The sequence below is a fragment of the Panthera pardus genome, unplaced genomic scaffold (assembly GCF_024362965.1).
Source record: "Panthera pardus isolate Hobbes unplaced genomic scaffold, ASM2436296v1 HiC_scaffold_8, whole genome shotgun sequence".
NCBI classification, from domain to species: Eukaryota; Metazoa; Chordata; class Mammalia; order Carnivora; family Felidae; genus Panthera; species Panthera pardus.
The window spans coordinates 65,410,017-65,434,906 of NW_026527013.1; the positions used below are offsets into that span (position 1 = coordinate 65,410,017).

General features: G+C 52.7%; 1 protein-coding gene across 7 annotated transcripts in view; it reads right to left on the reverse strand.

The window, feature by feature from the left end:
• The window catches only part of GRB10 (growth factor receptor bound protein 10), a 183,936-nt gene that overhangs the window by 18,132 nt on the left and 140,914 nt on the right, over nt 1-24,890 (reverse strand). For all 7 annotated transcript variants that reach the window (XM_053897753.1, XM_053897757.1, XM_053897758.1 and 4 more), the window contains 5 exons: nt 11,078-11,234; nt 3,583-3,698; nt 2,065-2,133; nt 1,033-1,170; nt 118-228 (listed from right to left, as the gene is read on the reverse strand). In XM_053897753.1, coding sequence (XP_053753728.1) covers nt 118-228; nt 1,033-1,170; nt 2,065-2,133; nt 3,583-3,698; nt 11,078-11,234 — 591 coding nt within the window. The remainder of the gene's footprint in view (nt 1-117; nt 229-1,032; nt 1,171-2,064; nt 2,134-3,582; nt 3,699-11,077; nt 11,235-24,890) is intronic.

A 24,890-nucleotide genomic window follows, 5' to 3' on the forward strand; every position in this document is an offset into this window, starting at 1 on the left:
CATTTGTTGGCTAGTTCCCAAGTCTCCAGCGGGATGCCATCAGGGCGTGGCAGCCCCGGGACGGGACAGGGATGCGGGGGTGTGGGGCGGGGGGGGGTGGTGGGAGAGGCGGGCTACCTTTATGCAGAAGCCATAGTCCGTGGGGGCGCAGTACTGCTTCCTGCCGGCGATCAGGGAGAATATGCTGCTGTCCTCCAAGCCCGCCAGCAGCTGCAGGTGTCTGGGCTCCTGGGAAAAAAAGGGTGGTCAGGTTCACAGGGGAGAACGTCTCAGGCACAGCCAAGAGCGAATGTTCTCACGTGCTCCTCAACAGAGGGCAGGCTGCGCACGCTCTCAATGTGGCTCTTTCCCCTCTGCCGCTCTACAGACTGCAACCATCGTGTAAAGTAAGTGCTAAGTTAGGACCAAACCCACCTGGCCCTCGCCAAACAACCCCCCCCCAACTTGGGGTCCCATCAGCCCCTCCCCCTCCTGTATTAGCACGTATTAGGTTGGCGGCTGTCCTTATGGCCACCTTGGAGGCTAACTTCCAAACTATGGAAACTGAGGCAGCCTCTTCCGGGGACTCAGGCCGCTAAGGACACTCTGCTCCCAAGCCACAGAGGGGGCCGGGGCTGGCCAGCCGGGGGCGCAGCGAAGGGGCGTTGCTGTCTGTGTTGTCGCCTGGTTTCTGAGGGAGACGAGCGGGCCAGGAGCTCGGAGTTCGCTTCACAAGTCAATACGAGCTTGGAGGGGCCTTGGGCACATTTTAAAGCGAAGCTGTGTCCACTGCGAACCCTGCTGGCCTGGTGTGACGGAGGCAGTGGTGGCTTTAAACCTCACCTTTGGGGCGCCGCGTGGCTCAGTCAGTCAAGTGTCTGACACTTGATCTCGGCTCAGGTCACGATCTCATGGTTTGTGAGTTTGGGCCCCGCACCGGGCTCTGCTTGGGATTCTCTCTCTCTCTCTCTCTCTCTCTCTCTGCCCCTTGCCCTCCCTCTGTCTCTCAAAAGAAACATTTAAAAGAAACAAAAAAACCAACAACGAACTCACCTTTGACACTCCTTTAGTGGAGCAGTAGAGGCCCGATCTCCGCAAACACACGTACAACTTTCGCCACGACTTCTTCCCCAGATCCTTCACGTGTAAAAACCCCTGAATTTCAGGACAGCTACTGCAGTTGAGAAAGTTCTGTGGAAGAAGTCAGGCAACGCTGCCACAGGAGAATTCGGGCAGATGTGTCCCACTGGCCTCCCTGACATCCCGACATCCTGTCAATCGGCACAACGCTCTTTTCTGGTCCGACCAAGCGTTCTCAAAGGGCAGCTTCCCTTTCAAACACCAAAAAACCCCGCCTGACTGGCTGTGGCGGGAAACATAATTAGTATTGAAACACAATGGGAGCGAGCGGGCCTTTCTTTTCTACTTGGTGCCACCCGGAGAGCGTTGGCTGCCTTTGTGAGTGCTATATTCTCTCACCTAATACGCTGTAGATGGACACATTTTGGGGGCACGGCGGCAATAACATTCGCTTTCCCGACTTCCCCGGAAGGACTGACTGGCCATCGGTGCAGGGGCCCCGGGGACTCCCTGCACCGGGAAGGGGCTGCGGGAAGGCCAAGTTTTCTAGGAACAGACTTCAGGAGGCACAGGGGCAGTGAACAGGGACAAAAGCATGTATAACGAACAACACGCTAGCTTTCAAAGAGTTTTCTGGCAGCCCAGTCCTTTTCCACGGTGATGTGGGCTCAGCAGGTCTGTAGAGATTCCCAGGGCGGTGGCCTGACCCGGGAGCCTCGAGGAGACCGCCAGCCGCGGCTTCTCACTCCTGCCCTCCCGCTCCCACCGCTTCTAATCCGGAGGGAGCTTATCCTGTCTACGAGCGCTTGTTTCACTTTGAGGGAGCTTGGCGGTGCACACGCTTCCCAGGGCAACATTCACGCTAGTTGCTCTGAGCGCCAGCAGGAGCCACGGCGAGCGGGGGTGACGAGCGCAGCCCCGTCAAGGTCCTTAGAGCTGCTGCCGCCACAGCGCAAGGGGACCTCCACCCAGACCCGCTCCGGTGAGTCTCTCCTTGCCCAGTACCTGCAACAGCTGGTTGTGACCACCGTTGGGCTGCTGGCACCAAGTAACCATCTGTTCTGGGAAGAAATTCTAAGGAAACAGGAAAACAGTCGTGGTTAGCGGCAAAGTGGGGAGAAGCTTCCTCACAGGTGCGCTAGTTCTGCAAACGTTCCTGAGGGCACGCGGACGTCTGTCTGTAGTTAAAATGATGGTCCTTCGTTAAAAAAAAAAAAAAATTAAGAAAGGGGCGCCTGGCTGGCTCAGATGGTTAAGTATCCCACTTCGGCTCAGGTCATGATCCCATGGTTCGTGGGTTCGAGCCCCTCCGTCGGGCTCTGTGCCGACAGCTCGGAGCCTGGAGCCCGCTTCAGATTCTGTGTGTCTCTCTCTCTGCCCCTCCCCCACTCATGCTGTCTCTCTCTCTCTCTCTCTCTCTCTCTCTCTCTCAAAAATAAATAAAACATTCCAAAAAATGAAATACCATAAAAAAATTTAAAAAATTTAAAACTAAAAAAATAAAAGTGAATAATGAAATTAAAATGAAATAAAAACAAAATGAAGTAAAATAAAATAAAATAGAATAAAATAATAAAAATAAAATAAAATAAAATAAAATAAAATAAAATAAAATAAAATAAAATAAAATAAAACAAAACAAAACACAGTCCTTATTTCTCCCTTATCCCATGATGGAAGCACCTGCTTTGAAAGGTCGGACTGTTCCCTTAAGTGGTGAGTTCGGGATTGTGGAGTATCCGTCATGTTCAACGTGGACTCCTGCCTCACAGCGCACACCGTGGCGAAGGGCCACCACACAGTGGAACTCAGTGCGCGTCATAAGACAGAGACCTCGGAACTCACAGAGGAACACAGCGACGCGACAAAGTCTCTTCTGGTGTATTATGCAGAATTAGTTACCAAATTTCTAACTTTCAAACAAAAAAAAGCATCTAAACCACCTGAGCCAGAAACGGACGGTGGGTCTTCTGCCCGCGTCATGGCTGCTCGGCCTCGTGACTCGGGACGGGAGCACATGCTGTGGCAGGCACGGGTCTCCCGGTGCTGATACCTCATGGGACTAGTGCCCCCCGCCCCGCCCGCAATAAAAAGGAAAGAAAGATGGAGGAGACCAGCCCAGTATGCCTGGAAATGCATTCCTCCACAAACCACACGGCAGTGTTTGCTGTTTGCGGAGAGCATTGAGTTTTTATTATGCTGCGTATTTCACCGATTGGCTCCAATCTAACCATGAACTTTTGCTCTAGCTGAAAAGCGGCGTCTCGTCTCTCCCGACCCAGGGAGGCTCACCCCCTTTCCCTCTGTTACCGTGGAGGAAGGCGCCGGTTCCCTCCAGCCAGTACGCAGGCATGTAGCTAGAGCACCAGAGATGAAGTGTAGGGTGTGGATTGCTCTGTGAAATAGCCACTCGGATTCCCAAACCCATCTGCTACCCCTGTAGCAGCGGCTGCTGTCAATCCCAAGCATCAGCCACAAGATTTCACGAGTCCCAGACCCCGGACCCGAAGAGAAGACACTCACCGTAGGATTTTTGAAAAACTCGTATTTTGCGTAATTCTTCCTAAATAAAAATTTGCTGTCACTTGCCAGGGTGCTCTCCACCTGGACCACCAGCTCGTGGTCTTCCAGGTATCTCTCTGCAGAGGAAAAACGTGAGACGAAACAGGCATAAGCTGGGAGCTGGCTTGACCACCAATTACGAAGTCTCGTTACCGTCCTGTTCCCCTTCCTGCACTGTGAGCAAGGAAGTCCAGGACTAAATGAAGTTTAGATCTCTCTGTGGGGCACCTGGGGGGCTCAGTCGCTTACGCGTCCCACTTCGGCTCAGGTCATGATCTCGCGGTGTGGGAGTTCGAGCCCCGCGTCGGGCTCGCTGCTGTCAGCACAGAGCCCGCTTCGGGTCCTCTGTCTCCCTCACTCTCTGCCCCTCCCCCGCTCGAGCTCTCCCTCTCTCTCAAAAATAAACAAACATTTAAAAAAATACTTAAATCTCTCTTTAATGCACTGCCAGGTGCACAAGAGGTCCTCAGGTAGGTACAGCGTGAGGGGTCAAGTCAGTCCTTTTATATATTTCTTCTCAAATTGGCGTCAGCGAGAGTTGAGAGAGTCAATGAAGACCCTAGTGACAACGTTGCCCTTAAGTTAGGAAATTTCAACCCTTGTAAAGAACGTGGACTATAATAACTGGGAGAAAGAACACCCAGAGACCAGGAATGGCAGGAGGGACCGGAGGAGGGTGGGATAGGGGAGGCACAAAGCAGAAGGATAGCAATGCTTTCGATGTCATGGAGCTCAGTGGGCAGATACGACGTCGGGTAAGAGCACGCAGGAGGGGACCTACCGCCATCAGACAGTCTGTCCGAACCCACTTCCCTTGAAGGCTGAAGCCCATGCTACTGAACCACATCCTGGAGCTGATCTCAGAGACGAGATTATATTATTAGGATGGGGAGGAAAACACATCCTACACAGTGTGCGCCCAGGTGCATAAGCACACGCGCACACACACACGCACTTCAGACCGCCTGACGTTGCAGCATTATCAACCTGGAAAGGTACTTCCCTCGTGGACACTGATTCCACGTGGCGCACAGAGAACCGCACACGGCACCGTCCTGTCCCGATGGTGGTCACCCCGGCCCCCACGTGTCTCCTAAGACAGGAAACCAACCGTACGAAACTAATGGGACATGTAACAGAGCAAATCCACAGCAGCCTTGAGGCGTGAATCGATGCCACAACGGCAGAGCACAAGATGCTACTAAATGACACCAAAGGGGTACGCGGGTCCTCCAAAGAGCCCTCCTCCTTTCCCACGGTCCTGAGAAAAGTCTCCCCTTGCGGGAAGGATGAAGTCTGAGTCAGAGCGTTTCTGAGTCAAATGTGGAAGAACCCGTCCGTGTACAGGTTCGAGCCCGTGGTAGCTGCCGGAGATGGGCCCACAGGGGCACACTCAGCCTCCACTATGACATAACAACGCCCGGCTGGAGCGTGCAATCACAACCACTATGTGTACTTTAAAAAAAAAAGGGATTGGCTCAGATTGGCATCCACTTAAAACGGATTTTTCTGGTACAAAACAAATTAGTGACTTCTGTTTCGAAGTTTGGGCGGAAAAAACCATTTCTGTAGTGACAGGGACAAAAGAAACAACCACCCCAAATCGGCTGAAGACAGGTTTAGAGAATCGGAATGTTTTACCAGGTAAAATAAGGAAAGATAGAAAAGCGGGGCCGTGGCTATCTGAGGGAGGACAAGACCGATGCCGAGATCCAAAGCAAAAGCATTTTGTCTGCAGAGTCGTGAAGACGCCCGGGAGGAGCAGTGGGGAGGCAGCAGCTCTAAGGGGCACACGTGCATACACAGACACGTGGACACACACACACACAGGCTCCTGTCCTCCCCAACAGCCTCTTTCTGCCTCCCCGCATCCCACCAGGGCAAGATCCCGGGAAAGCTGCACACAGACTGGGCTGCATCCTCGGTGGTGGGGCCCAGGGCAGCCGGGATGAGGGGAGAAGAGACCCCGTGCGCACTGAAGGGGACGTGCCTCTCTGGGTCACTCTGGTGCCACCAGTGGGGCTTGGGCACCCACAGATGAAAACAAAGGTTTCCCTTCTCCAGCCTGCAGGGCAGGCGCCCAGAGCCCTGGGACCGCTCGGGCTAGGAAGACTGCGTGTGACCCCCTTCCCAGAGACCCAAGAACCATCTGGCCTCCTCCGTCCGCCGCTGGATGTCCACATGCCGGTGTTCCCAGCTGTCAAAAAGCCACCGCAACAACGTCAGTTCAAACCCCTCTGCTCCAGTTCTGACTTTTACCTTGATTCTAAAAACAGGTGTTTTCAAACCACATCACAGGATTCTATTAATCACACTGCCATCTATAAACTTCATACAATCATAATGGCCTTAAATAAAATTGGAAAGCCAAGTTTCAACAGAGCGCCCCCACAGGATTTTTGTTTTTTTTTTGTTTTGTTTGTTTGTTTTGTTTTTTTTTTGTTTTTTGTTTTTTTGTTTTTAATGTTTGTTTATTTTTGAGAGAGACAGAGAGTGAGTGGAAGAGGGGCAGAGAGAGAGGGAGACCCAGAATCGGAAGCAGGCTCCAGGCTCTGAGCCGTCAGCACAGATCCCGACACGGGGCCCGAACCCATGAACCGTGAGAGATCATGACCTGAGCCGAAGTCGGAGGCTTAACTGACTGAGCCACCCAGGCGTCCCCACGTCAAAGGATTTTTTGTGCAAATGGAAGAGTCAGACATTCCTCAGAGGAGATTCAAGTCTTTTTCGAACAGCTGACACTAAATCCAGCATCCACACCACCCCCCTACTCCACATGAAAAGTATTTAGAGACCAGGCAACTCAAAAAGGCAGATCCTACTACAGAAGTAAGATGTGCCTTAAGATGTGCCATGGACACATGACTCCTTAGCAGAAGCCTGAGCCTCCCGCCCTGGCTGGTGTCACCATCCTCCTCGCTGCCCCGCTTCTGTGCCCACAGCTGGCATAGCCCACCCACCCCAGACAGCAGAGTTGCCTGGGGCTCTGCAGGACTCGGGGGGTGCAAAGTCACTAGGGAGATAACACAGAAAACAGCCCCCGATGCTGGATATGCCCCATAAGACGCCTTCCTTCTACATACGGATTTCAGTGGGGAAAGTACATCATTGTGGTACCTTCGCGATGTAACCACAAGGAGACAGAGATGGGAAAGATGGGCCCTCGAAGGCCCTTCTGAGCACCAAGGGCTGAATATGCCTGTGGATTCTCCTTCGACACCTGTCCCCACATCCAGATGTCAGCGCCCTTGTTGTGGCTGATGCCTCCAAAGGGTGACTGCCACACCTTTCCTGCCTGGCCAGATACAAGCATGAAGCTGTCAACAACGCAAAGACAGAGCTCGTGCTTTTTCCTGGAGAGCTTTCACCTGACTCGCGCAACAACAGAAACCCCCAAATCCCTGAAATTCACAGAAGCGGTCTTCTCCTCCCTGTGCGTGTGTAAGGTCCAGGCTCTCCTGGTCGTATCTGTCCTGATGTCTGTGGTCACTCAGGGCCTGGGTGCGAGAGTCCCTTCCAGGGATGCGGTTTACCCGAAGTCACATTCTTAATGCCACAGGGACGCCAAGCTGCCGTTTTGCATGCCCCAGTTCCAGTTTTATAAACTTCCTTTCAAAAATAGTTTGTGGCTCAGTTGGTTAAGCATCCGACTTCAGCTCGGGTCGTGATCTCACAGTTGGAGAGATCAAGCCCCGCATCGGTCTCTCTACTGTCAGCACGGAGCCCGCTTCAGGTCGGCCATCTGCCCCCCTCTCTGCCCCTCCCCTGCTCTAATAAATAAACACATAAAAAAATGACTGAGAAATAGTTTACTCGATAATACAGCTGCAGGCTGGCTGTTAAATCTCCCTGCATCCGTTGCATGTGACATCTGGACACCTGCAGCTCACCAGCTCAGGGCAGACGGCCTGGCGGTGCCTTCCAGAACAACTGCCCGGCACCGGCCCCCTCTAGCTGGACTTGGCCGCTGTTGAGTGGCCTTGGTCAGGGACAGTGTTCGCAAGGCTGAGAGCTCTACACATAATACCGAAGCCACAACACGTCCAACAGGCAGGACTTGCGGGGGGGAAGCTAAGACATGAAGAGTTCACATGCAGGGAGGGGCTCGCTGGAGCTGGGAGTCCTGAGACACAGAACGGGCTTCCCCGAGATCACCCATCATGAAGGGCTCTGCCCCCCCACGGTGAGGGCTCCTCCCCAGGTTTTCAAACCGTTACCTTGAGTCCTAAGTGACTTCAGGAACAGACACCAGGGTGTAGGAAAGGCACTGACCTGGCTGTGGTAGGAGCATGGCTCAGAACAGCGAAATCCAGCCAGATCCCTGCTGGGTACCAGCGTGCAGCCACTGCACCTGCTACTCCCACCCCCACCCCCGAGTATGATGCCCCTGCCAACACTGGATGGCTGGCCCTGGCTCAGGGGCCACCAAGGGCCGCAGCCACACACAGGCATTTAGAAAACCACTTTTTCTAGGGGCGCCTGGGAGGCTCAGTGGGTTAAGCAGCCAACTCTCGATTTCAGCTCAGGTCATGATCTCACGGTTCGTGAGTTCGAGACCTGCATCAGGCTCTGTGCGGACAGCCCGGAGCCTGCTTGGGATTCTCTCTCCCTTCCCCCAGTCATTCTCTCTCTCAATACATGATAAGAAAAAAAAAGAAAACCACGTTTTCTTTTTAAAAAAATTTTTTTAACATTTATTTATTTTTGAGAGACAGAGCATGAGCAGGGGAGGAGCAGAGAGAGAGGGAGACACGGAATCTGAAACAGGCTCCAGGCTCCGAGCTGTCACCACAGAGCCCGACGCGGGGCTCGAACTCACGAACCATGAAATCATAACCCGAGACAAAGTAGGACGCTCAACCAACTGAGCCACCCAGGCACCCCAGCTGCTTTTTTTAATTTTTAAAAAATATTTATTTTTGACAGAGAGAGAGAGAGAGAGGGAAACAGTGGGAGAGGGGCAGAGAGAGAGCAAGGGGGACAGAGGATCCTAAGCAGGCTCTGAGCTGTCAGCACAGAGCTTGTTGGGGGGCTCGAACTCACGGACCGTGAGCCAAAGTCGGACGCTTAGCCGACTGAGCCACCCAGGTGCCCCTACAAATCCTTTCAAATTACGAGCATTCAGACTTTGGAATGGGCTTTCAACAGTATTCATATTTGGGTCCGACTACACAGACGTGTTTTTAAAGTTAATTCCATGTGTGTGCGCATGTGCATGTGGACATACACACTGCAGGGTTCCAAGTACTGTTTACTTTCCACGTTACTTGTGTGTCTATAGATGCTTCTGGCGGCCCTATCAGACCCCTGTGGGATCCTTGCATGGATGTCTCACACTGGAGCCTGATGACGGTGTCACCGGCTGCATCGTGTTACCAGTGAAGGCCCCTGGCGGGAGGAGGCTGCCAGAGATGACAGAGAAAGTTTCAGCTGGTGTCCAAAGTGCACTAAAGATCGGCAGAAACGGGAAAGAAATCAGAGAGCATCCTTATGAGATGCACATTGGTGGGGCTAAAACATAGTGATGTAAAACAACGCCAACTCAAATTTACTCAGCATCATCTAGGCTTGGATTGTACAGTGTCATTTCAAAGAACACTGTTCATTTACAGGAACATTCCAGACTTAGAAGGTTAAATTTGATTTATTAGAGGTGCCTGGGTGGCTCAGTCGGTTAAGCGCCCGACTCTTGATATCGGCTCAGGTCATGATCTCACGGTTTGTGGGTTTGAGCCCCACGCCAGGCTCCGCACTGACAGTGCAGAACCTGCTTGTGATTCTGTCTGCCCCGCGTTCTCTGCCCCTCCCCTGCTTGCGCTCTCTCTTTTTTTCTGTCTCTCTCAAAATAAACTTTAAAAAATAAAACAAGTACATTTGGCTTATTAATCTTCCAGAAAGAAAGTTTAGAGCCACGGGAAGAACTTGACGATCTGTGTCGTTTTTCTCTCCTTCAACACACGGAAGGCATACAGTTGCTGATTAGACAAAAATTCTGGTCTGACATATGTGCCCATGATTTTTCAAGGACCGCCCTTTATCTAATAAGAGTTTAAATGGAAGTCCGAAAAGCTTCGTTACCTGCAACAGACCATCTGAGCAAGAAGTCCACCACACCCAAAACCTCAGTGAGCTCTGTACAGAGTATGTATTTCGAAATACTCCCGCGCTGTCTCCACACTACACGTGAGCGAGCCTGCCTGCACTTGGTGCAAACATTGCAAACCAGCTCAGAAATGCACTGTAACATTCCAACTTGGATCCGGCTACTTTGTGATGTGCAGAGTCCCCTGGATTCCCCTGGGTCTCCCGCGCCCACCTGTAGGCAGTCACCACCGCGGCCCCCCACTCCCAGGAGCTAGAGGAACTGCTCTCTGCACAGCAATGCCAGGAGCGTGCAGGGGGCAGGCTCCCCCAAGGCCCCCTCCCCCGCTGGCTGCACTTCCCAGACCACAGGTGTGCAGCTAAAGCACAGAGAGACCCGTTTTGCTGTGTCTGAGCCCCTGGGAGAGGCTGCTTCCACCATCCCAGAGTAAGGTTCTGAAAGCATCAGGTGGGGGAGGGCTGCAAGGCAGGATGGTAGAATGTCTGGAGAAACAGATAGGCAGTGGTTGGTAAGGGCAGCACACAGACAGCTCGCCAGACCGGCAGGGGCGCAGTGGGGCAGGGGACGGCATGCAGATGGCTCAATGGACTGGCAGGGGTGCTGGGGGGGCAGGGGACCACACGCAGACAGCTCGCCATACCGGCAGGGGTGCAGTGGGACAAGGGGCGGCACCCAGACAGCTCGCCATACCGGCAGGGGACGGCAGTGTGGCAGGGGACGGCACACAGACGGCTTGCAGTGGGACAAAGGACAGCACACCAACGACTTGCTGGACCAGCAGGGGTGCAGTGGGGCAGGGGACTGCACACAGATGGCTCGCTATACTGGCAGGGGTGCAGTGGGACAAGGGACGGCACACAGACGGCTCACCAGACCGGCAGGGGTGCAGTGGGGCAGAGACCGCACACAGACGGCTCGCCATACTGGCAGGGGTGCAGTGGGACAAGGGACGGCACACAGACAGCTCACCAGACCGGCAGGGGTGCAGTGGGGCAGAGACGGCATACAGACAGCTCGCCATACTGGCAGGGGTGCAGCGGGACAAGGGACGGCACACAGACGGCTCACCATACTGGCAGGGGTGCAGTGGGACAAGGAACGGCACATGCAGACGGCTCACCGGACCAGCAGGGGTGCAGTGGGGCAGAGACCACACACAGAGGGCTCGCCATACAGGCAGGGGTGCAGTGGGACAAGGGACGGCACACAGACGGCTCACCGGACCGGCAGGGGCGCTGGGGGGACAGGAGATGGCAGACAGACAGCTCGCCGGACTGGCAGGGGCGCTGGGGGTGGGGGGGACACAGCTGGCTTCATCTGACCGCACGGCAGGCACTCCAGGGTGCTCCCTACCTAGTCCCAGATGCGGGTGGTGCTCCACTAGTGTCCAGCTGTTGTCGTCCACACAGTGACTTCTGTAAACCAGCAGCTGGCACAGGTCTCTGGCCGTCATGTCTGCCAGAATCTCCACCACTTTGCTTGTCCCATCTTCGCTAAAGATTTTAACATCCTGCAACAGACAAAGGGGACGCTTACAGAGGAACAGCTCGGCTTTTCAAGGAGGAAAACCTGGACCAAAGTAAAACAGGAAAGGTAAGAACAGCAGTGTTCCAACACATGTATAACTGTCCTTCAGAGCAGCGGGTAGCCACCCGCGACAGTGTGCCTGGAGGGCCACCTGTCAAATGCGCCCCCTGCCAACCTGGGAGGGGCAGGGCACGTGTTCGCCCCTCCCCCCAACTTTGCAGGGGCAGGGCATGTGTTCACAACAGCCCCAACTAGGAGGGGCAGGGCATGTAAGGTCACAGCAGGAAATTCTTAAAATGCCAGGACACCTCACAGGAGACCCAGCAGGCGGCCAAGCCTTGAGTGTTTCTCAAGCACTGGTGTTAGGGAGCATCAGCACTCATTTCAAATACTGCTGATGGTCTCAGGGTGAGACATTCCATGGGTGAACCAACTGCAAATATAAATGCAGCATCCCAAAGCCTAACTTTTGATGACGCCACCTGCTGTCCACCCGCAGCGTCTGGGGCGCAGCGGCCAACCCCCGGTCACACGTCGCCTAAGTCATATTCCTAAGGCTCAGGAAGCGTTGACAGAAATTAACGTGAAAATGTTGCAATTCAAAATCCGAAACAGAAGGGCACACAGTCGGAACCCGGTCAGAAAATTCTTTGTCCCCTTCCCCCTACAAAACTGCCAGCCAGGCAGGTACTGTTCGAAGCCGCTACAAATGAATAGCTCCATGGCAAAGGGACAGTCCGGCGGAAATGCCCAGGGTCGTAAATATCCTCTGCCCCAGCTGCAGACCGGCAGGGATAGGGATCCAACCTCTGGGGAAACAGGTGATGCTTCAAAACAAAATCTTACCTCAACGGCATGAAAAAAGCAGTCGGAGGAACAAGATGGCATTTTAAATTGAGATTGTGTCCTGAAAGAGAGTTTGTCCCGGGCCGGCTGGGCCCTTCCAGGGCTGTCCCACCGATGGCTGGCCGTGCAGGGGAGCTGGGGGACTGTCTCTGGGCGGGAGGGCGGGCTCCTGCCAAGCTGCCTCCAGCTCAGTCCTCCAGGTAGTGAATCAAGCCACGCTGGGCACACCAATCAGGTCCCTGTCCGAGCCTGATGCAATCAATCGCCCCCCAACGGGCTCCCCACTTTAGTGCCGGTGAGGAGGACGCAGGACGTTCAGGCCAGTGAGCCAGAGAGAGCCCTGCTCCTGTTTTCCCATGACAGTGAGACGATATGCAGGACGCCCAGAGCCGGAGTGCGCGTGTTCCCTGAATCCCGGCCTGTCTGCCAAGTCTCAGAAATGTGAGTCCCGCCAACTCTGAGGCCCTTGCAACTTTGGAGCAGGAGCCTGCCCCTCCCCCACCCCCACCGTGGTCTCTGAATGTCAGCTGGTCCTGACAAAGTGGCTGCCACTCTCTTGCTCCTTCTCTGTCCTTTTTCCCAAGTGCAAATTCTGTCTGGCAGGACAGGACGCGTGCGTGGGGTCAAGTCCCTGTTACAAGGGGGTAAACGCAGGAGCCAGAACAGGGATTGCAAGGTCTCAAGAGGGCTGTCCCCAGCCCTCCAGAAGCTCACTCACCAGGAGGGGAGGCTGGGTCAGCCGGGAGGCGGGGCTCCCTGGGGACACCACCTTGCTTGCCACCTCTGGGCCACCCCAGAGAAATCCCCAGTGGGGAGCCAATCGGGACTGAGGGACAAGCTAGCAAGGCACACGAAGGAAATCTACTCATCTCCTTTCTGAGGTTCACATTTCACTCAACAGAAGTTACACTTCCACGGGACAAATGAAATATGCAAATACAGCTGACATGACGGAGCCCATAAAAACAACTTTTAATTTAAACAAAGAAAACATGGCTTTGTCTATAGGTCAAATTAAAAAACAAACAAACACATTAACATAAACAATTTAGAAAATACAAATGGATCCATTCAATCCCCTATAAATATGCTAATTGCACTGCCCCTAAGTCCTCTGGACAAGCTCTGCAACAGCCACAACCAGCTGGGGCATAAACCTCTTTCCTCAGTGCCAGAGTTTCTCTGCAATTACTATCAACATCAGCTTCTCTAGAAAATCCCAATTATGTTCAAGTCTGTTTATCAATTTTCCTGGCCGAAAACAGGGATGGCCTTAGTTTTTAATTTTTCCAACCCAAATGCATTTTTCTTTTCTTTTTTTAAATGTTTATTTATTTTTGAGGTGGGGGAGGGGCAGAGAGAGAGGGAGACACAGAATCTGAAGCAGGCGCCAGGCTCTGAGCTGTCAGCACAGAGCCCGACGCGGGGCTCGAACTCATGATCTGTGAGCCAAAGTCGGAGGCTTAACCACCTGAGCCTCCAGGAGCCCCCCAAATGTATTTTTCTTTAAACTCATTCGTCTTCTCTCTACTGCTCCATGGCCAACCTCCCCTTTACCCCCTCCCTCGGAGATTGATATATAGACTCAGTATTAAAAGCTAAGATGTGCTTTGTCACATGGCCAACTCCACGACTTTCAGAATCCCAGAGAAGGTCTGCTGGCAGGCCTGGGACAGGCAGGCCTGTGGCAGGGACAAAGAGACAGTGGTCCAGTGACAGGATCTCGAATCCCAGGTTGCCCATTCCACCCTGACAGGGCACGCCCCAGCCACCTCTCGAACACACCAGAGCCCGCGGACCACAGACAGAATAAACCCCCGAGACCGAAAGCGCAAGAATGCCACTGGACGTCCCAGCAACCTCCCACTGGGCACATGTTTGGAGCTGGGGGTGAGAGCACTTTCGGCGAATACCAAGGCACAAAGAAAAGTGTGCAACAGCCAGCCGCCTAACACCATGGCTTCTAAAGCCAGCAGCTGAAGGGGCCTCTTGCGCCGCGGCAAACACTCTCCAGTCACCACCTGGGCCGTGCTGGGGCTGCTTCTAGAAGCAAATAAGCCCTCAGTGCACAGGCTGGGTCAAGGGCTCCGGGGAGCAGGCTGAGGCTCCCGAGATGGGTTCGAGCATCTCACACGGGGCGGGATACAGAAGTTTCTCGGGTTTCCCGGGCACAGCCTGTCCAGGTGGGCAATGCCAGGATGGGGGTGAACTTGGAGCACAGCCCCACCGTGGCCGCCTGGTTCAGCCACTTCCTGGCTCTGTGACCTCAGACAGGGCATTCACTAGCTGAGACTCACATTCCTCTCTGTGCTGTGGCCACTGCTCGGAGAGTCAATCACAAGTGACAAGCACAGTGCTCAATAAAGGATGTGAAAGCATCATTTACAACCTCCCTTGGCAAAGGGGGGTCGGGGTGCTCTGGAACCACCAGGCTGCAATCCGGCTTCATTGCTAACTAGCTGTGGAACTAACGAGCTGTGCACAGTGACCGCCCCCCCACCCGGCTTCAGTCTCCTCATCTGTGAAATGGGGATTCTCAAGTATCACTGACTTCACAGTGGACGCCTGGCTCAGGCTGACAAGAGTCCCCCTTGCTGGGAAAGGTCTCAGCCCCCTGCACCTGCCCCCCGCCCCGGGGGGGGGGGGGGCTGCTGACGCTGAAAACAGAGTCGCAATTGAGGCAGGCTGCGTCTAAAGGCTGCAGACACCTGGGCCCTGACCCTGGCTTGTGAATCTGGCTGGAAAAGGAAACTTCATGACCAGGTAAACTGCAGGAAAAGCCAACCCCTGAATCCCCAATGTTCTCGTCTCCGCTGCAAAAGAGACTAGGTAGCTCATTGCTTTTAAAAATAAAACACTAACGGGGCGCCTGGGTGGCTCAGTCGGTTAAGCGGCCGACCTCAGCTCAGGTCATGATCTCGCGGTCCGTGAGTTCGAGCCCCGCGTCGGGCTCTGGGCTGACAGCTCAGAGCCTGCAGCCTGTTTCGGATTCTGTGTCTCCCTCTCTCTGACCCTCCCCCATTCATGCTCTGTCTCTCTCTGTCTCAAAAATAAATAAATGTTAAAAAACAAACAAACAAAACAAAACAAAAAAAAAAATAAAACACTAACATGAAAGAGGGCATAATGACGTCACCAGCATGAGGCATCTTCTTTGCAGAGATAGTGGGGGCAGGAAAGCTTTGTCAGGCCATACAGCCTCTGACTCCTAGACGGTGCAGCCGGGGATCAAAGCCCCAAAGTGGTGATAGAACATTCCGGTGTTCCCGGAGCCCTGCTGTCGCCTTCTATATGTTCCCTGCACAGAGCGAGAAGCAAACTAAAAGGAAGGAGTCTGAGCGCATGACGACATCTCCGTGGCCCGCATCTGCACCCTAGGGAACCTGGCTTCTGGCCCCGGGGACCCAGCAGGTAGGCTGTGGGGGTCACCTCCCTGCTGTCAATCTCGCTCCCACGTCACGCACGGGGTGCACCTTCTGGCTGACTTACAGGCTCAGAGTCTCCTACTGAGTTCACAAGACCTCTTCGCTTTGGCCCAGACCACCTGGGGAAAATAGAAACTGGGGTACTTTCCGCTTTCTGCCCCCAGAACTGGCCACAGTGTGGGATGTCCCTGGAAGGTCACCCTCTTCGGGATGCATGGGCTGAGCAGAGCGGGGGTAGGGGGATGAGGGGCAAACTCTGGTACAGAAACCAAGAGACTAGAGAGAAAAGGGCTCTGAGCCAGGAGCTCAGGCCAGCTTTGCCTTCCATCAACTGACTTCTCAGCTCAAAGCCCTTCCGGGTCCAGTTTCAACGCATTTTTCAAAATGAGGACGTAAGCTGCGGTTTTCGGAAACTCCTGAAGTGTCTTGTAAATACTGGGAGGTAAACACTCATGAAGAGTCAAGCTGATGATCAGTAATGCAGAACGGCTTCCCTGCATCAAGTGAGCGGAAGCTGCTGGAGTCAGGATCTGAACCCGGGACACCTGCTCTGTTTGCTTTTGCTTGTCTGCCCACAAGATGCTTCCCAGCGCTGGAGACCTCCCTGCCGGGAGGGATCCATGACTCCCGAGGCACTACGTGAAAAGGCTTTTGATTCTGGTGTGCCCGAAGCCCCCAAACTGGGCAGTGGTAGTGACTTCGGGGGAAATTAAATGTAGTTCAGATGCGGGCAGAACCAGGGTTAGGCTGGACGAATTTTAGTGAAAACTAATGTAAATCTAACGATTTTTTCCTGTTCTGTTCTAAATTAATGGCGCTACTTTGAGATATATAAGGTATGATAATGGAAATGGCTCTATGTAATTATATGACTCTATTCATGGTAATAATCATCCTGTTGAATTACATGGAGTCAAACTTACTTTTAAAGAAATTTTCCCTGGGGCACTGGGGTGGCTCAGTCAGTTAAGCATCCAACTCTTGGTTTCAGCTCACGGTTCCTGAGTTCAAGCCCCGTGTCGGGCTCTGCACTGACAGTGTGGAGCATGCTTGGGATTCTCTCCCTCTCTCTCTGCCCTCCCCTGCTCTCTCTCTCTCTCTCTCTCTCAAAATAAACAAACTTTAAAAAAAAGGAGAAAGAATTTGCCTTATAGCCTGCTGACTTCAAAGTTTCAATGAAAATATATTGAGTCCTTACCAATCCTTTCTAAAGGAGCTAAAATTCTAAAAATAACTCACAACATAGTTCTTGAAAGTCAACCACAGATTTCAGAGCCGCCCAGCGTCCCTTTCCCCCCCCTCACTGGACGACTGTCACCAGCTTAGGAAGCTGGTGACGAGATTCAAAGCACAGACGGCCTACCCACAGCCTTTAATGCCTGTTTCATACCAGACAGATCCATTTGGAAAAATCAATTTTGACTTGCCCATCTGTATTTTTTTTCTAGAATGGTTAGGTATAGCCTATTACTTTGACAAAGGCAGTTTTATAAACTGGTATCATTTTACCCAACATTGAAATAAAAGCTATTCTAAAAAAGAGTGGGGGCGCCCAGGTGGCTCAGTCGGTGGAGTGTCTGACTCTTGGTTTCGGCTCAGATCGTGATCTCGAGGTTCGTGAGTCTGAGCCCTGCGTTGGGCTCTGTGCTGACAGCCCAGAGCCTGCTTGGGATTGTCTCCCTCTCTCTCTCTGCCCCTCCCCAGCTTGCTCTCTTCCTCTCTGTCTCAAAAAATAAATAAATACGCATAAAAACAACAACAGCTGAATCTTCCTTCAGTGGACTGAAGACAGCGAAGGAGATCCCAGCTGTTTGGAGCCGAGCAAAGATGCCGTGCGGTCTCTGGGCCTCAGTGTCCCCGCACGCATGGAACAGGGTGGTGGCACCACCTAGTGCGCCAGGCTATACATAAGGGCTCCCACCGGGTCCCTGCCAATCAGGAGGCCCTGTTGCTGTTGCCATGGGAACGTCTGCCCACCTCTCCTCCTCCCCCCCAGGGGCTCCTGGGCCACAGCCACGGCTCTTTCATCAGTTTTGGTTCTGCCCTGCCCACCTGCTCCTCTGCTGGCCGAGGGAGCCATGGGGAAGGGAAGATTTCCGCCCCACCGGCCCTTCTTCCCGGTCAGGAAACGTCCAGCTGTGCCCTCCACTCTGCAGCAATGGATTTGCTGGTGACTCTTCAGACCTTCCGTCAGCCTCACGGCAGCCCTCCTTGTCTGCAAGGCTCCCCTCTGGTTTCCAGGATCAGGAATCATGGGTGTAGACGGAATGCAAGTCCCTGCAGCCGTGACTGGTGCCCTGACCACCTGTCCCCACCGCAGCGCGGAGCTGCGGGGACACAGCCGTGAGGGCCGGTTCAGTTACAACTTGAAGGGAAGAGGAGTGGAGTCTTCTCTGTCCTGCATGCAAGGACGATGCTGGTGGCTCCCGGGATGTGTGAAGCGGGGAGGGGCAGGGCCACGTAACGTGACACATACACACACGCACGGACAAACACAGACACGTTAGTTTTTTTTTTATTATAAAAATAAGTTTTCAGGGAGCCTGGGTGGCTCAGTCGGTTAAACGTCCAACTTACACTCGAGTCATGGTCTCACAGTTCATGAGTTCAAGCCCCGTGTCGGGCTCTGTGCTGACAACTCGGAGCCTGGAGCCTGCTTCGGGTTCTGTGTCTGTCTGTCTCCCTCTGCCCCTTCCCTGCTCGCTCCCTCGTGCTCTATCTCAAAAATAAATGAATATTAAAAAATGGTTTTTAATTAAAAAATAAGTTTTCATTGTAATGCTTGAAAATACACTTAAGGGGCAAAGGAAAAAAACTGACAACCCGTGACAGTTCCCAGATCCATTACAATTCTAGAGTATGCCCTTCTGGTATTCGTTTGCACGCGTACTTATAAATAGACACACTGACACATTTAGGATCACAGGACGTAGAGTTTTGCAATCGGGCTTGTGTGGCTTCAGATTACATCATAAGTATCTCCCAGGCACGACGCTTCTTTGATGTTTTAATGCCTGCGAGGTGTTTGCCCACGTGGCCGTAAGGAACACGGTGCTGTCCTGACGGCTGTCCACATGGATGGTTTCGAGGCTTGGCACATCTTTCTATGTGGTCTTAGTGTGTGCGCTTATTTTCTCAGGATAAATTGCTAGACGTCAGTCTTTATTAAAATACATCTCGGGGCGCCTGGGTGGCTCAGTCGGTTGGGCGGCTGACTTCGGCTCAGGTCATGATCTTGCGGTCCGTGAGTTCGGGCCCCGTGTTGGGCTCTGTGCTGACAGCTCAGAGCCTGGAGCCTGTTTCAGATTCTGTGTCTCCCTCTCTCTGACCCTCCCCCGTTCATGCTCTGTCTCTCTCTGTCTCAAAAATAAATAAACGTAAAAAAAATTAAAAAAAAATACATCTCTAATAACGGAAACACTTCCAACAGGGAGAGGACGGACCGCGTGTTTGGTAGAATACTAGTCCCTAAAACTGAATTTGTCAGGGAACAGAACGGGACGATGTGCAAATCCGCTTAGCTGCCCCACTTAAGAAACAGTTATCAGTGGGGCGCCTGGGTGGCTCAGTCTGTTAAGCATCTGACTCTGGCTCAGGTCATGATCTCATGGTTCGTGGGTTCAAGCCCCACGTTGGGGCTCTGTGCTAACAGTGGAGAGCTTGCTTCAGACCCTCTGTCCTTCTCTCTCTGCCCCTCCCTCCCCCCCCCCCCAAAATAAACAAACACTAAAAAACAAAAAACAGTTATTTGTTATCAAGCACATTGTGCAGACTCCGCTCCCGGGATATCCGCATTTGCCCCATTGCCCACTCTTTACTCCCCAAGCTGTCTGGAAACATCAGTTAGGTACAGACTTTCTGGCTCCCCAGTGAGAACATGAACTTTAGAACCTGCCTGTCCTGGAGTCAGATCCTCTCCCCTCCTTACTGCATGACCCACCCTATCCTGACCATAAACACCCTCACTGCCAAAGCAGGGGGACGGTTGGACCGTCGCACAGGCTTATGCCGAGTGGCCCGCAGGATGATGCATAAAACTCCCCGGCGTGGCATACAACCCTCAGTAAGCCGCCTGGCTTGTCTTCTCCTTCCGGGGGCCACTGCATGCCTAAAAGATCACCCTTCGTGTGAGCCCAGGATCAAGGCCTCTGCAGTGCCGACCCGGAAAGTGTAGGCCCGGAACTTCTGCTCCAAAAACTCACTCACGTGGTAGCTGAAATTAGTAATTAGGAATTTGTTTTGCAAAGAACCTGAAGTGCACGGGGAGGAAGGCAGGTGCCTAACAAGGGACCCCCTGCACCCAGCCGGGTCCACCTGCCATGGGGGGGTGGGGCTGGGGGTGACCTGTCCCAGGCTCTGCTGGGGCTGCGGCAGCGTGAATGTCAAGCCGGAGCCTGCAGTGTAGCCGGGGCTGGGACCCTCCGTCCAGAGCTGAGCCAGGGTGGGAGCACACAGACGGCACCGTCTTTCAGGGACACCGGGACCGTGGTGTGAATGCACTTCTGATCCGATCTGGACTATTTTTAAGGATATTAAGGACTTAGGATTGATTACAGTTCTGGTAAAAAACAAACAAACAAACAAAACCCAAATAAACAAAAAAACACACTCATCTTTTACAGACCCAGAAGTATTATAGGATATTTACAAATAAGTGATATTTTTACGTGAGATTCTTGTCCCAAACAATAGTCAGGGGCAGTCAACGGGGCGTGGCTGGAGTCAGACAGGTCGTGGGGGCTGGTGAGGGGCTCAGGGGGTTCATCTCACTATTCTGTCTACTCCTGCTTATGTTCTAAATCCTTCACAGCCAAAGGGCGCCGGGGGCGCTCAGTCGGTTAAGCGTCCAACTCGATTTCAGCTCAGGTCATGATCTCACGGTTCATGAGTTCGACCCCGCATCGGGCTCTGTGTGCTGACCTCGGGGAGCCTGCTTAGGTGCTCTCTCTGCCCCTCCTTCACTCATATGTGCTCACTCTCTCTCTTTAAATAAATACATAAATAAACTTTAAAAGAATAGAATTTGTTTAAAATAATAGTAATAAAAGAATAAATTCTTCATAGACAAAAAAAAGCCTCAACATCCCTTTACCCTTGTGTTGCTAGAGGAAATAAAGCACATTATAAGGCTTTTCCTGCCTAATGTATTGTAAGAATTGACTCTCCAACTGACCATGAAATTCACTAAAGGAAGTGTTACTCCTTGGCTTCCTCAGTGGTTCCCAGTGGGGACTGGGAGGTGTAGATTTTGCACCCCCCCAGGGAACTTCTGGCAGTGTCTGAGACGCTTCGGTTGTCACAACAGGTGTGTGTGTGTATGTGCAGGTGGGCATCTGGTCGGTAGAGCCCAGAGATGCCATGCCGCTAAGCATCCCGCAAGGCCCAGGACAGGCTCTCACAACGAAGGACTGTCCAGTCCCAAATATCCATATGATTGCAGACAGAGGACGTCTTATCCTAGGAAGCAAGGAAGTACTCTGATGGGCACATGTCCAAGGAAATAGGAACCAGCCCCCATGGGGCAATGTGAGTCTGAATGAACACCCGTAATAATGACGGTGAGCCGTGGACTAAAATAATACCGCGTCCCTACTGACACACACACACGTATGTAAGAGAAGAGGAAGCACACCATCCCTAACAGCAGAACGCCAACTAATAAATGCAGAATGATGGAAAAACCGGACAAGAATCATCAACACACAACAGAACCAGTCAAGGGAAGACGGATGGAGAAAAGCAAATTAACGCGGTCTCACAATAATTTCCTTTGAAGATTACTTCCTAATTACAGAGAACGGTAACTGTGCGATGGAGAAACGTCGCAGGCGCTATCTTTGCCGAGCGATAGGGATCGACCCCAGTGTCAACTGGACAAACCAACATTGTGAGCTTCACACAACCTTATGGGGTTCCATGGAAGCTCCCCACAAGCCACGGGGGTCCTTCAAGAACTGTCGAGGACACAGAAGACATGCAAGGCAAGGCGTTAAGGTGCGTTCCGGGTGAAATGATAGAGACACAAGCGATCGCAAAGGGTGGTTCCAGACTGGACGTGAACATTCTAAAGCCAAGCGGGAAACGTGAATAGGTCTGCAGATTGGACATGCGCTCCTCGTCGATGTTAAACACGCTGGGCTAAGCTCCCTGTTCCTTGGAAAGAGACACTGAGGTCTAAAGACAGGGCTTGATGTCTACAAATTAGACTCAAATGGTTCAGAGAAGAGAATAAGTTATGTGGGTGTCCAAGTACATACACAGCTAACCCTTGAACAACACGGGTTTGAACTGCATGATTCCACTTACACGTGAATTTCTTTTGTATAAAGACAGCACAATACTGCGTATGCATTTCTCTTCCTTATGGCTTTCCCAATCACGTCTTCTTTCCTCTAGCTTAGTTGAGTGTGAGAATACAGTATATAATACATGTTCATGATAGGTTCATGTTGTCAGTAAGGCTCTGTACAAGGTTAAGTCTGGGGGAGCCAAAAGTTATACTCAGATTTTCGACTGCACGGGCGGTCAGCACCCCTAACCTGATCTGACCTGCACATGTATATGTGATATAAGTAACGTATATGTTTTTATATACGCTATGTATACGGGCAGTGAAAACAATTTAATACGTGGCAAAACATGAACAATTAGGGAATCGGGGAACAGGATCTATGAGAGTTCTTTGTATTGTGACGTACAACTTCTCTAGAGGTTTGAAATCATTTCAAAATAAAATTTAACAATAACTATGGTGTGAAAATAATGAAGGGTGACCTCCTTTTCCCCATAGCTCCCCCAGCGTCTTATCACACGGTCAACTGTCACCGAGAGAACGCAAAGTTATAAAGATGACAGAGAGCCCTTGTTTGGAGCGTCTCTGTTCCTTTTCCACTCAGCCTCTGTCTCGAGGGCTATTTAAGATCCAAAACAGGCAGGCAGTGGGTGGTTCAATCACAGCCAGGGCTGAGCACAATATCCCAAGCACGAAGGGGGCGCTCCGTCACGTCAGCCGGTGGGGACGGGCCCCAGACAGGTGTGTTTCTGCACCTGCCCAGGGAGGTCCACGTAGCAGACCACCACAGGGCCGTGTCCACGCCTGTGCCCTTTACTGGGTGGCTACACGATGCTGAGCTTGGGCATGCAGACAGGGAAGTGACTTGGCCCCTCTGTACCTATCACCTTATCCCTCTTGTATCCGCGGGTCAGAGTCACCCATCAAAAGTGGCCTCCTGGGGCCCCTTGGGGGCACTCAGTCAGTTAAGCGTCTGACTCTCGACTTCAGCTCAGGTCATGATCTCACAGTTCATGAGATCCAGCCCCACGTCGGGCTCTGTGCTGATGGCACAGAGCCTGCTTGGGATTCTCTCTCCCTCTCTCTCTGCCCCTCCCCTGCTAATGCTCTCTCTCTAACAATAAACATTAAAAAAAGAAAAAGAAAAAGAAAACAGAGACTTTTGAGAAGCCTGGAAGGAGTCCTCAATGGCTATGAGATCATAAAGAACGGCAGCCTTCAGGCCCCCTTCTGGGTCCCAACAACCCAGCAGGCCAGAGCCACCATCCAAATGTCACAGATGGCGTTGCTGCTGAGGGCTACATTTTCAGTCAATTACAACAGCAAAACTCGCCAGCTGAGGACAGCAGACAGATTTCCGGCCTGCTGTACAGTTATGTCCGCCGGGCAAAGCTATGCCTGCTAGTTTTTGCTCACCTTGGACCACGGACCTGCAGGAAAGAAACACAAGCCAGAACGCTGGGCTCAGCCCGCCAACTCCTCTAAACCCAGGAAAACAAAAGGTTCTACAGAACACTGGCTCAGAAGGTCCAACACCAAAGAGAGTAAGCACCCCCACAGTGACCGTGCACACCTTACCCCCGCCTTGCGGTCAAGGTCTCGACTCAGGTTTCTAGGGCGGATGGAAAAGCAAATGTCCCGCGGCAAATCTCCCTAGGTGCTGTCCCTTTGCCCCCAGACATCTTCTAGAGTTTCCTGAAGCCCCAGAAACAGCCAATCAAAATGGTGGATTCCCTGGGAGGCTGCCTTCTTCACTGGGGACGGTGACCTGGCGTTGCTACTCAAGGGCCGGTGGCATGAGACACCCATTTACTCAGCACATGAATCAGGAAAGCAGCCCGGCCCTGGCACCTGAGTATTTTATTATAAGGGACAGGCAGCCCTCGGCCAATGGTTATAAAAATGAATTTTGTACGCACACACGTGCAGTCGTAAACACATCGATCTTTTGATGCGGCAACTACGCTGCTGGGAATCCACTATTTCCCTGCCCCTGTCTATCAGCTTTCAATCCTGTCATCTATCCGCCTATGTGTCATCTATCCACCCGTTAAGTGACCAAGGATCTATGTACAAGAATGTTCATTTCAGCCATTTATAATAAGAACGATCAAAAGGGGTTTGCTTAAAAAACTTACGGTACAAAATGTGTTGTAAGAGCACCATGAGGCTGTGAGGGAAGGTGTGACCGTGTGCGTGGGGCCCGAGAGGAGCATACCGCCCAGCTGTGCGATCAAACTTATGATGAAAAATGTAGCCTCTACTACGTAATCTACGATTTTAAGAAATACTTTTAGGGCCTGGCCTAAACCAGCTGAAACCTCTCCAGATGTTTCAGGTTCACCTGCACGGGGCCAGGACAGGGTTCTGTCACGGCCGCTCTTTCAGCAGATACTCCTGGAGCGCCTTCTCCTGGCCAGACACCTTGGTGGTGGGGACACGGTGCCTAGGATAAAATCCCAGCCTCACGGCCCTTCACCCAAGTGGGGAGACAGATGACAAACCAGAAGCAACACCCGGGGTGTTACATGCTGGTAGGAGAGCGAGAGAGCTCAGTGGGGAAGACCAAGACAGGGGCCGCGATCCGGAGGGCGCGGTGCAGGGAAGGGAAGAGCGTCTCTCAGCAGCGGGCAGGCTCTGCTCACAGATGCACCTGTTGATGGGGTGTGAGTGACGTCACTTCTTAGGAAAAGTGCGCTGCTGGAGAACGCGAGGGGCAGAGACAGCCAAGGGCCCTCCCAACACGGTGGTCCCGAGAGAGGGGACAACGGGGCAGAGAGAGGCGGAGATGAAGGCGGGGGTCACGGAAGGCGGAGAAACAAGCAGTTTGGGAAATGAGCTCGTGCTGGTTCCACAGATGTCGTCACAGATGCACCAGCGCCTGACCGCTGGCTGTGACCAGGAGTAGGTCACAAGTGTCCTTGATAAGATTCATTTCAGGGACCCAGCGGAACCAAAAACCTGATGGGGAGGCAGAGGGGACAGAGTAGGGACACTGAGTCCCACAGCTGGCCCTGGACGGAGCAGGGGTGGTCCCCTGTGAGGTGGGCGGAGCTTACCTGGATGCAGATGGGGT